General features: G+C 42.7%; 1 protein-coding gene across 1 annotated transcript in view; it reads right to left on the bottom strand.

Annotated features, from left to right (window-relative positions):
• Nucleotides 1–3,934: 3,934 nt before the first annotated feature.
• The window catches only part of cacng6b (calcium channel, voltage-dependent, gamma subunit 6b), a 10,846-nt gene continuing 2,387 nt past the window's right edge, over nucleotides 3,935–12,393 (bottom strand). The window contains exons 2-5 of the mRNA XM_072460336.1: nucleotides 11,324–11,859; nucleotides 9,417–9,491; nucleotides 8,564–8,701; nucleotides 3,935–6,198 (exon numbers count right to left, since the gene is read on the bottom strand). Coding sequence (XP_072316437.1) covers nucleotides 5,975–6,198; nucleotides 8,564–8,701; nucleotides 9,417–9,491; nucleotides 11,324–11,687 — 801 coding nt within the window. The 5' untranslated portion in view covers nucleotides 11,688–11,859 and the 3' untranslated portion in view covers nucleotides 3,935–5,974. The remainder of the gene's footprint in view (nucleotides 6,199–8,563; nucleotides 8,702–9,416; nucleotides 9,492–11,323; nucleotides 11,860–12,393) is intronic.

Genomic DNA, 12,393 nt, shown 5'->3' with positions numbered 1-12,393 from the left:
GCTCAACTCACCCCCGACTTGTACTTGTGATAGATTATAGCCTAAATGTTTGCTATGTAACTGAACTTTTACTTGAGTTACAAACGCTCAGGATCTTTCCACACTGTGAAACGTAATATCTCCACGGAGACAAGACGGCAACAAATCGCCTACAGAGGAGTTACACAACGCACCTTTAACACTGCGATTAGAGTGGTGGTCAGTCTTTTGTGCACTCTGACTGATCCTTGATTGAATTTGACCTTCACAGTCCACCGCAGACGGCACCAGATGGGCGTCGACCGCTGCCCTTGTGGCCATCTGTAACGCACAAATATTTACGCCAAAATTAAATTGAAAGTGCGGTTCCATAAACAGTTACTAAAATTGGGGGGGGGCCTCTTCTTAACCAGAGGCCGGTAAATGCCACGCGTGCTTGGGGATTAGTTATTTGGAGTGCGGCTTCCTGCCATTATCATACCTCATGTTACTGTGGCGCGGCGGAGCGGGGCCCCCGGAGAACCGTGACATCCACTACCACATAGTTTAGGGTCGGGAGGAGACGAGGCCATTCATAGAGGTGGGTGGTTTCATTTACTCCTGTACATTTATGTGCTTTTCAAACATCGCACCTTTACTCCTTCTTCAGCGATATGTGTCACAGTGTAATCGGGTTAAAGTTTAAGTTCCTCTTCCCGCCGTGAGTAAGTCTACAAGTGATAAAAAGCTTTAAGTTGACAATATTTAATGATTTGCAGAGGTGGGAAGTTGACAAAATTTGTACACAAATAAGAGTGACGTTACTTTGAAATGATATTATTCGAGTAGAAGTAAAAAGGGACTCAAAAAATTACTGAAATAAGATAAAAATGAAAAAAAAAAGTATTTGGACAAACTATAGGTTACTTGATCACGAGGTAAAAGTTTTGACACTAAATGTTTTTTTTTAATTACTTTTATGGTGGATGATCTTATTGGACAGACAATAGGCCAATGCACAAATATTCACGTACAGACACGAAAGCAAATATCAAAACAAATCATCCATGAAGGAAAGGTGTAAACACAAATGTTCAAATCATTTATATTGACAACAATTTTGGAATTCAGCTGGAAAAATGTGCCACAGTTTTTTCATAACACCATGTCAAAGTTGCTGATTGTTGGAGAAACTGTGGCAGCAAACCACGTGTTTGGGGATTTTCCTCAACGCACAGCAGACAGTTTTTGACATTGCCATCCCACTCTATTTTAGAACGATGTACTTGGGCCTCAAAACTTCTGCCGTGGACACAATAAATGTTACAGTTGGAACGTACTTTTAGCAGCAGGGGGGGGGGAAAGAAATGGCTGACACAAACATCACCATCGATCAAGGACTGGACTGACACAGACTCAGACATCAGCCAAATAACCGAAAAACTCATATTCAGACTGATGAAAATGAGTTGATGATGATTCTGTAATGTTCTAACAAGGTTCCCCAACTTTGAGATCTGTTTGGCCCTAATTTAGACCTGAAATATTCCTGTTATAGACCAATATAAATCTGTTTGTACTCATCAAATCTTTTCTTTGATGGAACTTGGTGTAAAAGGTTAGAGGTTAAAAGGTTGGACTAATAAAGCAGATATTTAGTCTTGACACTCACTATTACTTTTTGAATGTTAGTCATTTATTGGACCATACTTTGTCCTCCTATGTTAATATTTTGTAGGCTTCATTGAGAACATTTTTTGGCTGCTTTACACACCTCTGGCCATTCAGAGCTATTACTGGCATCACAGTGGGACAGAGCCATGAGCATCCGTGGTGTTTTGTGGGCGTGCCTCTTCTGGGAATCGTCACTAATTCAGGGCTTTCGCTGTGAATTCTGGGAAAGAGCTTGTGGCCCTGCTTTGCCACACTAAAGAATACAACTATAACAGCTTTTTGGTGCATTAAAAAGTGGTAAAGAACTCAAGGTGCATGGTACAAGATGCAGCCTGTTTCGTAAATGCAAAATAAAGTCATGGGGGGAAAGTGAAAAAGGAAAGGGCTGTCAAGGGATGGCAATCAAAACTGTGCATATGCTGTTTTTATGTTTCTCTAATTATGATTTTAGTTTGGTGCAATAGTACACGTGGTAAATATTGAGTTTCCCATGGGTCAAGCTACATTTTGTGAGGAAAAGTTTTTTAAAAGTTACAGGAAGTGGTGCTTGGGCCTAAATAAAGATATTGCATGGGCGTTTAACTTTAATAACGTTAAATAAGGTTATTATCCGTCAAAATCAGAAGTACCAGATGACAAGGGGCGTGTTTGAGGGGTGATATCTATATCCCTTTCGTGGAAAATAATAATAATAATTCATCAAACGGCCTTCGATGTTACAAAGCCCTCTCTAAATCTGTGGATGCAAGCGGATTAAATGAAACACTAAAACACAGAATGGACAATGCAGTGTTTCCATGTGAACGTTTTAGAATGAGAGAGCAAAAAAACCACAGATGCAAGCAAAGAGAGGTGTCTCAAAATGACGGCTTAACCAGGAAACTTGTCAAAATACTGGTCAGTTTCAGCGGCGTCAGTGCGTGAGGGGCAACATGAGAGGTCTTGTAGTGGACAGGGAACAGCGGGTGACGCAAGGCCCAATGGGGGACATAGCTGGGATTCAAGGGTAGAGTTTCCCAACCTCTGCACTAAACACACGGTGGTGAGCTCAAGCCTAATTATAGCGCCCCGGTATAGTCTGGGGGGCGAAGGGGCGAATTTCAACGTTGAGCGCACGTACACGCAGACCACCACCACGAAACGATTGATGTGAAAACATTTTATTCTTGGGCAAAATTAGAGCAGTTTCTTTTTTTTTCGACGACACTACAAAACAATATCAAATGTTCACTTTTGGCGTATGTACAAAGATGAGCTTATACAAAGTGAGTAAATTCTCCAACAGCAACGAAGCGAAATCATTGGTCTCTTCCATTCATCCAAAGCCTCATTCACACTTTAAAGGTGCACTGTGTAACTTTGCTGGTGAAGGGTTCGCTTTGCCTGTTTTTCCCTCACATTTCCCTCAGGTATTCATCCAAATCTTGCGCTTCTTTAAGGACGCCTCGCCACAGATCTAACCTGTAACGGGCCTGGTGGCTAAAAATGTAATGTATGTGCAGATCCACTAAAATGTAAACAAAACAGTTCAAAAATGTACAAACAAATATATAAAGAAACAGCTTTACTAGCTTTAAGAGACATGTTGTGGGGTTTTTTTCAGGTACTTAATATTGAACTATAAGTATAAATCATTATTTTGTATTTGTTATAAACTGCAATATTGATCTAAAATGGCTTAATAATAGAAACTGGTCCACTTTATCATCAAAACTGCAGAACTGATAAGCTCCGCCTCCTCATAGTGACATTTGGGCCTCAAAACTCCTGCCATGGACACAATAAGTGGATACCTTTGGCACGTCTAGCAGCAGATTGTCATTTACGTGTTTTTACTTTTGAAAAAGTGTCAGCAACGTGGCATTTTTGAGCGCTACATCTGTCACTCGAAATCTTAATTTTTCCAATAATCTTAACTAAGCTCAGGGGAAGTAGGCGGAGACAGGGGGTAGGTGAAAACAGGACTTTTCTGAGCCTCAGTTGCAGGACTGCATAGGATTAACTCAAACATGTATGAATTGATAAATAATACAACTTTGAGTACACTAAGGATGAGGAAACACTGTAGGCATAAGTTTAACAGCTCATTGAAGTCGTCCCCTTTAAGTATCAAAGTATTTGTATGAGAATTGATACTTTTCAATACCTCAGTCAGTCTTAAACTATAGATACGTCGAATGCCATACTGTGTAACATTCCAGAAAAAGCAGCAGCATCTCCATGAACCCTCGATCAGAAACGTTACACAGTGCACCTTTAATACAGAGGTAATAAATAAAACCAGTTCAGTCAGTCTATTCTGTCCTTTTCAAGCATTATAAACGCAGTGTGTGCTGCACGTACATCAAAATGTCTGTGAAGCGGCTCAGAACAGTCAGCCGCATGCCTAGGTCTATTTCAGTCGTAAAACACATAGCTCAGTGTTGAGAAAGCAGAGGCGCTCAGAGCACTTTAGGACGGTTAAGATAGTGAGCGTGCCACAGACGACATTGTCCCCTAGTTATGAGGAGCATCATTTATACAAATAGAATTAATATGGTTCACATGATTCATATTGAGCTGGACGGCAGGTCAGACTTCTGTGGAATTTGCCTTTTTAAGTGTCAAAATGCTGACATTTTGTCTTGGTTTATGGTCAAATTTCATGATATGCATTTCACGGTATGATAATTATCGCAATGCTTTGAAGAGGCTAACGCATTTTTAAAGGCTATCTTTGGTATGATTAATATTCAAAGACTTAGAATATAAAAGTGCAAAATAACAGTAAACTGAGCAAAGGATCGTGGTCTGTGTACTTCTTTTGTTTGTTTTTAGCTGTTGCTGCAACAATACAATGCATTTATGAAAAAGAGCTTCTGATTTGACATATCAATATTATTATGAGCTATTATTATTACATCCCTAATAACTGGACCTATTCAAGTGAAACCAAAACTGGAAATAAGTTCAATATATACAAATGAACTTGTTTGTATTTTATTTGAGAGCACTTTGGTCACCTTAAGTGTTATTATGGGCTCTATTCAATTAAATGTATTTTTGTAACACTTGAAATCACAACAGCGGCAACGACGACAGCGAATATATTATATATAAATAAATGCTGATAGCATTATTCAATCTCAACGGCTTGGTTGTGGCCACAAAGTTATTACGGCAGGTTTGTGGAGCCAATGCCTGACAAACAAAGATAAGGTTCAACATTTGTGGATTTTCACTTTTTCATATTTCTTTCAAATACAATGAATCATCCATAGAGTTGTTACAGACCCCTACCGTCCATGAGCAACTATTTTGTAGTTGTTGTTGTTGTTGTTGTTGTTGTCTTTGTCTTTTCCTGAGAACCTCTGCAAAAAATATATATATATATATGTATGTATGTATATGTATCTTGTCCTGAAGTGTGCTGTCATTAGTAAACCTCAGTGTAGCGGGTCAGAATCCTTTCAAATTAGTGGATCAAAATGAGCATTTCATACACAACATTCTTCTACAGCTACTCAATTAAGACCGAAACAGTTTGAACTTGACATAATAAATGCAGAATGAGAAACTGGCACATTGCAAAAATTAATATCTCGAAATTTACTTAATATTAAACTTAATTTCAGTAGTTCTGAGAAGTTTTAGAAGATTTCTCTGAAACACTTCAGATTAAGGCTCCATAGAAAACTATTTATAAAGCATGAACAAGCGCTTATTATTTGTTTATGAGCACTTATAATGCATTTATTAGCATTTATTGCTTCATGCTTATTAACATGTTGACACATGTTTTTGGTTAATGGCTTATTAACATTTCTAAAGAAACATTTAGAAGGTTTATAAGCCATCTGAAAGGCTAGTAATTGTTTAAGTGTGTACAGTATACACAAATATCTAGAGCTTATTAATGCCTTATAAATACCTTAATCTAAAGTGTTACTTAAAGACCAATTATTTTTCTTGTTGAATGGTTTCAATACATTACATTTTACTTTAAAACAAGGCTTTTGCTAATGTCATTGTGCTATTAGCTAATTCATTATCTTTTTCTTTATACCAGTGATTGTCAAATGTGTAAGTTGACAGTGAATATTATTTTTCCCATGTCTATTTAAGCCCAGTCGGCTCATTGTGTTATTCACATATTTTAATTTATCTATTATAACAGTCAGAAATGTCTTGAAACCAGTAAAATATAAGAAGTCACATGAACAATTCAAGCTGATCTTATCCAAACTACTCAAATCAAGATTTACTATAACACTTGAAGTCATTTTAAGCAACACTTGATATTCAGTTTTTGCCGTGCACTTCCTCACTCACAAATACAAAATCGTATTGTTACTGTGAGTCGCTAAGTGGCACCACTGTTCTTATGGGGGAAACATTTTTGCCAGGGGCTATAGGGGAGCGAGAGGAGAATGAAGAGGATGCCTGCGAAAATGAGGATGGCCCCAGCCGAGCCCACACACGCCACAGACCAGGAGAGTTTGTGGCTGGTCGGGATGGAGTGGTCACTGGACAGTAAAGCCAGGAGCGACTGGTGAAAGATCAGCACCGAGAGCAGAACCAGCACTCCTGAGAACAGAGAGGAGAGAGTCACACTGTATGAACATTCCCTCAGATGTAGGTGACATCATTATATTCAAGATTTTAAAGAAAACATTTACCCAGTTTTCCCTTGTTTTACAATTGTGATCAAGTTTATAGTGATACTTCCTGGTTGGATATGTGTAGAGGTAATTCCATTTGACAAGGTTTGTGTGTATGTGTTCCTATATTTTTGGATGTTCTGTATTTTGTAATGTTGTGTATTATTGACATAAATAAAGGGATTTGAGTGGTTTGAAAAATTGTGTTTTCAGAAAGTTGCCGAAGAGCAGATGTGAACGGAATGAAAAGAACAGAAAAATAGTTGCCTAATTATCTAAACAAAAGTAAAAGGGGATATTTATGCAGTTTTTACTTTACAGTCAATAACCTGTGCAATACTTCGACAAGCATATTTTAGCACATTTCTCATGCAAACCACAATCTGATGATAAAGATAATTCAAAGAAATATCTAATATTTGTCTGGAACAAAAATGAAATTCATATCTACTCTAATCAAAAGAAACTTTACATGGCAGACCTGAGAGGAGAGCTGTTGACCTGAGAGGAGAGCTGTTGACCTGAGAGGAGAGCTGTTTATCTGAGAGGAGAGCTGTTTATCTGAGAGGAGAGCTGTTTATCTGAGAGGAGAGCTGTTGACCTGAGAGGAGAGCTGTTTATCTGAGAGGAGAGCTGTTTACCTGAGAGGAGAGCTGTTGACCTGAGAGGAGAGCTGTTTATCTGAGAGGAGAGCTGTTTACCTGAGAGGAGAGCTGTTTACCTGAGAGGAGAGCTGTTGACCTGAGAGGAGAGCTGTTTATCTGAGAGGAGAGCTGTTTATCTGAGAGGAGAGCTGTTTATCTGAGAGGAGAGCTGTTTACCTGAGAGGAGAGCTGTTTACCTGAGAGGAGAGCTGTTTACCTGAGAGGAGAGCTGTTGACCTGAGAGGAGAGCTGTTGACCTGAGAGGAGAGCTGTTGACCTGAGAGGAGAGCTGTTGACCTGAGAGGAGAGCTGTTTACCTGAGAGGAGAGCTGTTGACCTGAGAGGAGAGCTGTTTACCTGAGAGGAGAGCTGTTTACCTGAGAGGAGAGCTGTTTACCTGAGAGGAGAGCTGTTGACCTGAGAGGAGAGCTGTTGACCTGAGAGGAGAGCTGTTTATCTGAGAGGAGAGCTGTTGACCTGAGAGGAGAGCTGTTGACCTGAGAGGAGAGCTGTTTACCTGAGAGGAGAGCTGTTTACCTGAGAGGAGAGCTGTTTACCTGAGAGGAGAGCTGTTTATCTGAGAGGAGAGCTGTTGACCTGAGAGGAGAGCTGTTTATCTGAGAGGAGAGCTGTTTATCTGAGAGGAGAGCTGTTTACCTGAGAGGAGAGCTGTCTATCTGAGAGGAGAGCTGTTTATCTGAGAGGAGAGCTGTTGACCTGAGAGGAGAGCTGTTTACCTGAGAGGAGAGCTGTTGACCTGAGAGGAGAGCTGTTTACCTGAGAGGAGAGCTGTTGACCTGAGAGGAGAGCTGTTGACCTGAGAGGAGAGCTGTTTACCTGAGAGGAGAGCTGAGCTGTTGACCTGAGAGGAGAGCTGTTTACCTGAGAGGAGAGCTGTTGACCTGAGAGGAGAGCTGTTTACCTGAGAGGAGAGCTGTTTATCTGAGAGGAGAGCTGTTGACCTGAGAGGAGAGCTGTTTACCTGAGAGGAGAGCTGTTTACCTGAGAGGAGAGCTGTTGACCTGAGAGGAGAGCTGTTTACCTGAGAGGAGAGCTGTTTACCTAAGAGGAGAGCTGTTGACCTGAGAGGAGAGCTGAGCTGTTGACCTGAGAGGAGAGCTGTTGACCTGAGAGGAGAGCTGTTGACCTGAGAGGAGAGCTGTTTACCTGAGAGGAGAGCTGTTTATCTGAGAGGAGAGCTGTTGACCTGAGAGGAGAGCTGTTTACCTGAGAGGAGAGCTGTTTATCTGAGAGGAGAGCTGTTGACCTGAGAGCTGAGCTGTTGACCTGAGAGGAGAGCTGTTGACCTGAGAGGAGAGCTGTTTACCTAAGAGGAGACCTGTTGACCTGAGAGGAGAGCTGTTTACCTGAGAGGAGAGCTGTTTACCTGAGAGGAGAGCTGTTGACCTGAGAGGAGAGCTGTTTACCTGAGAGGAGAGCTGTTTACCTGAGAGGAGAGCTGTTGACCTGAGAGGAGAGCTGTTTACCTGAGAGGAGAGCTGTTTACCTGAGAGGAGAGCTGTTGACCTGAGAGGAGAGCTGTTTACCTGAGAGGAGAGCTGTTTACCTGAGAGGAGAGCTGTTGACCTGAGAGGAGAGCTGTTGACCTGAGAGGAGAGCTGTTTACCTGAGAGGAGAGCTGTTTACCTGAGAGGATGAAGCAGAAAGCAGCTGGTTTGAGGAAGAAGGCGACTCCTTTGCTCAGAGACATCCCGATGCAGATGGAGCCCATCACCATCATGGTCAGACTGAGCAGAGCCAGGACTGCGGCCGCTAGGTTCAGATCTGACCAACACAAAGCACATGTCACTTACACAGAACAGGTTCCCCACTTTTAGAAATCAGTGTTCGTATCCAATCTATATTGTTTCTATACAGTACATTTGACAAATCAATAATAAGTAATTTGATATTTGGACCCCATTTTTTCCACTATATATTTTTTTATTTCAGAAGGTAACACAAGATGTTATTATTAATATCATTCTTGGTTTTATTACAATAATACTACTTTTTGTCTGTCAATATGCAGCTACTGCCTCTTTGAGCTCCCACACATGCTATATTCACAGGTAGTACACGAGTATACAAGTGCTGGTCAATAACATGCAGTCAATACAGGAGTGTGACATCATTACGTTTTAAACTAAAAACTATAGATAGCCCATGTACTGGTTTTATTTGCTGCCAGTTTAGATTTAGACATCAACAAATGATCAGTGTAATTACAGAACATTTAAACGTGATGAAACATGATAATGCAGGATCATTTGGAAGGTGAAGTGAGACTTAACAGAGGCAGCTGATGTTCGGGGAAACCCTGTGTGGAAGCACACTTCACCCATTTATCAAAGTGAGAGTTTCCTCTACTGGGGCAGGGCAGAGCGGGTAATGGGCCAAAGCATGCAAAACCCTCCTGCATAGTTCTGTGACTTTCTACATCTTCATGATTACGCTCTGCTGTGGTGGGGATGTAAAACAGCTGGATGTATAGTCTTACTCTTGTTTGTCGTCTTCTTAAAGATTACTGCGTTTTCTCCAGACGTGAAGAACTTGAAATAGGTGCAGTTGGATCCTAGGAGGAACACAAATCACAAAATGAAGATGGCTGCTGGTTATTCTGATGAGCCTCCAATGCATCCCTGCTCTCTGTCCTTCTAGGCATCACTCCTATTTATAACCCAGTGTGGAGCTTTAGCAGCAATACCCAGAGACACGGCTGCACACTGCACATATGGTGCCCAGCACAGAGCCAGAGTACATCTGCAAGAGAAGCAACAAGCAGAGGAAGAGAGGGGGAGAGGGGAGAGGGGAGAGAGGGTGAAGGGGAAGAAAGGGTCAGAGAGTGGGAAAGAGAGGAAGGGCGGGTGAGAGTGAGAGAGTGAGGCAGAGAGAGGGGTAGAGAGGGGGAGAAAGAGAAGGGGAGAAAGAGAGGGGAGAGAGACAGTGAGGGGGGAGAAATGGGAAGAGAGAGAAAGGGGTGAGGGGAAAGCTGTGCTCCTGAGCTGTGCAGAGTCAGATACTGGGATCTGGGATCAGGTTGTTCAGACAGAACAGACAGTGGACACGTCCAGAGGTGCAGCAGAAGTGTGCACTGGGGCTCAGTTAATGCAGTTGGAGCGAGTCTCAGTCCCTGTCCGTCCCTCATATTCCCTCTCTATATTTAGACAAAAACTGTGAAGTAGTCAGATTCCACTTGGCTTCACAAGCGCTCACTGATGACTTCCCCCCACTAAATCCCATGTGCTCCAAGATGGCCTCATGCTCCATCTCTTTCAGCAGTATCTCAGCATGTGCAGTGGTTTTCTCTGTCTTCTCTCCTCATCACGAGCGCGTCCCTCAGAGTGGATGGTGGATGACAGGCCTGGTATCAGCCGACCATACTGTGCTCGGGACCGGAGCCAGAGGCCAGTCAACAGGATGTGCCACAGAGAAGCAGCAATAGAAAAACAGTTGTTTTTCAGCAAACATGACGAGCCACAGCCAAGTGCGACAAGCGGCGTGGGCCACAGTGTGAGCAGCCTGTCACAGGCGTAGTAGCGCCTCCAACAGTAGCATCCTACACAAATGTGACTGTAATCGCAGCAGCGAGAGCACAGACAGGAGAGACGAATTAGTCTGAAAAAAAAATCTTGATGCATCATTCCACATGATGTCGTCTAGACTGCACTGCCTCCACATCTGATCACAGAGTGTGTCACTGTCGGCAAAGCGCTCACAGGCAGCTCAGGACTTACTCTATCTGTGTTTTTACCTTCACTGTCTGCATTGTTTATCGGGAAAATGGGCCACGGTCTCACAGATGTGTCATCTGAGTCTTTTTAATTGTTTAAAGAAGAGTTTCGCAGATGGAGGAAGAATCCTCACCTGCTTGTCTTCTGCTCAGCCCAGCGCTGAAGACTTAATGAGGGGAAACATGAGCATTAGAAACACTTGATTAAACTCCCAAAGCTCTGGAGCGGACAGCACTGCAAACATTGTGCAATCTGATGCCACATGGCATGTGCCTAAATGTTTCATGATGTTATTACTATAGAACGGGACTTCAAACAGGAGTAGTGTTGTGGTCATTCATAGTTAATATTGAGTAAATGCTTTCTCACTAAATCTGTTCCCCTGTACAATCTTTATATAAAGATTCAATCTGCTGCACATCATCTATAGGATGACCTAGATACACTGCAACGATGAACAACTTCTTGAACTCCTTTATAATTCTACAAATCATTTGAATAATACATAAAAAGCCCAGCAGAAGGTAACAAAGCACTTAAAGAACTGTATTCTTTTCAGGGCATTTTTTCACATTTCTAAATGAATACTTTACATTTTGAACTGTGTGCACTGGCTTTACGTCACATTGGCAGGAGTCACACAAAGATGGCATTGCAGGAGCAGGACACTCACCCCCGGGCAGCTCGCCCGGCCCGCAGCTCGTCCTCTCCGGGTCAATATCGGCCACCAACAGGGTGCGGATGCAGCCCTTCCACAGGCCGTAGTGGGCCATCTGACATGTATGATTCCCACTGAATGTCTTTGGCTGGGACAGCTCCGCCCAGAACTCGGTGCCCATGCCCAGCACCGTGAGGGTCACGCCAATGATCGCCACAAAAAAGGCCAGTTTGATCTTTCCTTCCTGGCTGTCACTCATCTTCTGGCTCCGCCTCTGTGTCCTGCCACCTTTCACCCCCCCCAAACCGCCTGCTTGACCCGCCCCTGCCATCCCGATGCGCCCATCGTCATCTTGTGGCACAAAGAAGTTGGACCACATGCCGGTCTGGTCGATGGGGCCTGAGAAGAGGGGGGTCTAGGGACCGGAGAGGACTACGTGCTAAAACAATCAAGTCTTTAAATGTAGTGAAGGATTGAAAACGACAGCTTATAAAGGGTAATGCTAAATTGGGTTTAGCAGCAGAGCCAGCGTCTGTTTCCTGTCCAGATGTCTGAAACAGAGCAGATCAAACACACAAATGAAAGGACAACCTGCAGAGACGTGCTTCAAAAGACATGTATCTGAACACAACATTTCATTTCTCCTGCATTTCTGCAAAAGAGTGAATGCCACGCACTTAACAGCACCAGATAAGCCATTCTGCATGTTTTGTTTCCATGGAAGGGCTTGAGATGAGGAAACAACTGCCCAGGCATGAAGGGTTTGTGTGAGGTCAAGGTGACAGAGGAGACTCCAGGGGCCCATCCGGGACCACCCATCATCTGTGTCCCAGAGGAGCTGACAACAGGGGCAGGTACACTATCTCTGGCTTTAGATACACATCCCTTTTGATCTGAGGGGATAATGGCTCCACAAATACCTCCCCGTGATGCATTACATGTGCCAGCAGCAGGAAACTCAGGCTCTGGGCGGCTTCTCCAGCTCTGGCACTGCTAAGAAGTGTGTCCAGCTATTTCCCAACCAAAATGCACTACAAAAACTGGTTTGAAGTATTTTACATTTATATTAAAGTTTTTTTTTTTTT

Source organism: Eucyclogobius newberryi, unplaced genomic scaffold (assembly GCF_026437365.1).
Source record: "Eucyclogobius newberryi isolate DKJ021-1_F unplaced genomic scaffold, fEucNew1.0.hap1 SCAF_3, whole genome shotgun sequence".
Lineage (NCBI taxonomy): Eukaryota > Metazoa > Chordata > Actinopteri > Gobiiformes > Gobiidae > Eucyclogobius > Eucyclogobius newberryi.
Note: the sequence above shows the minus strand (reverse complement) of the source record. Positions and strands in the feature narration are given on the sequence as shown.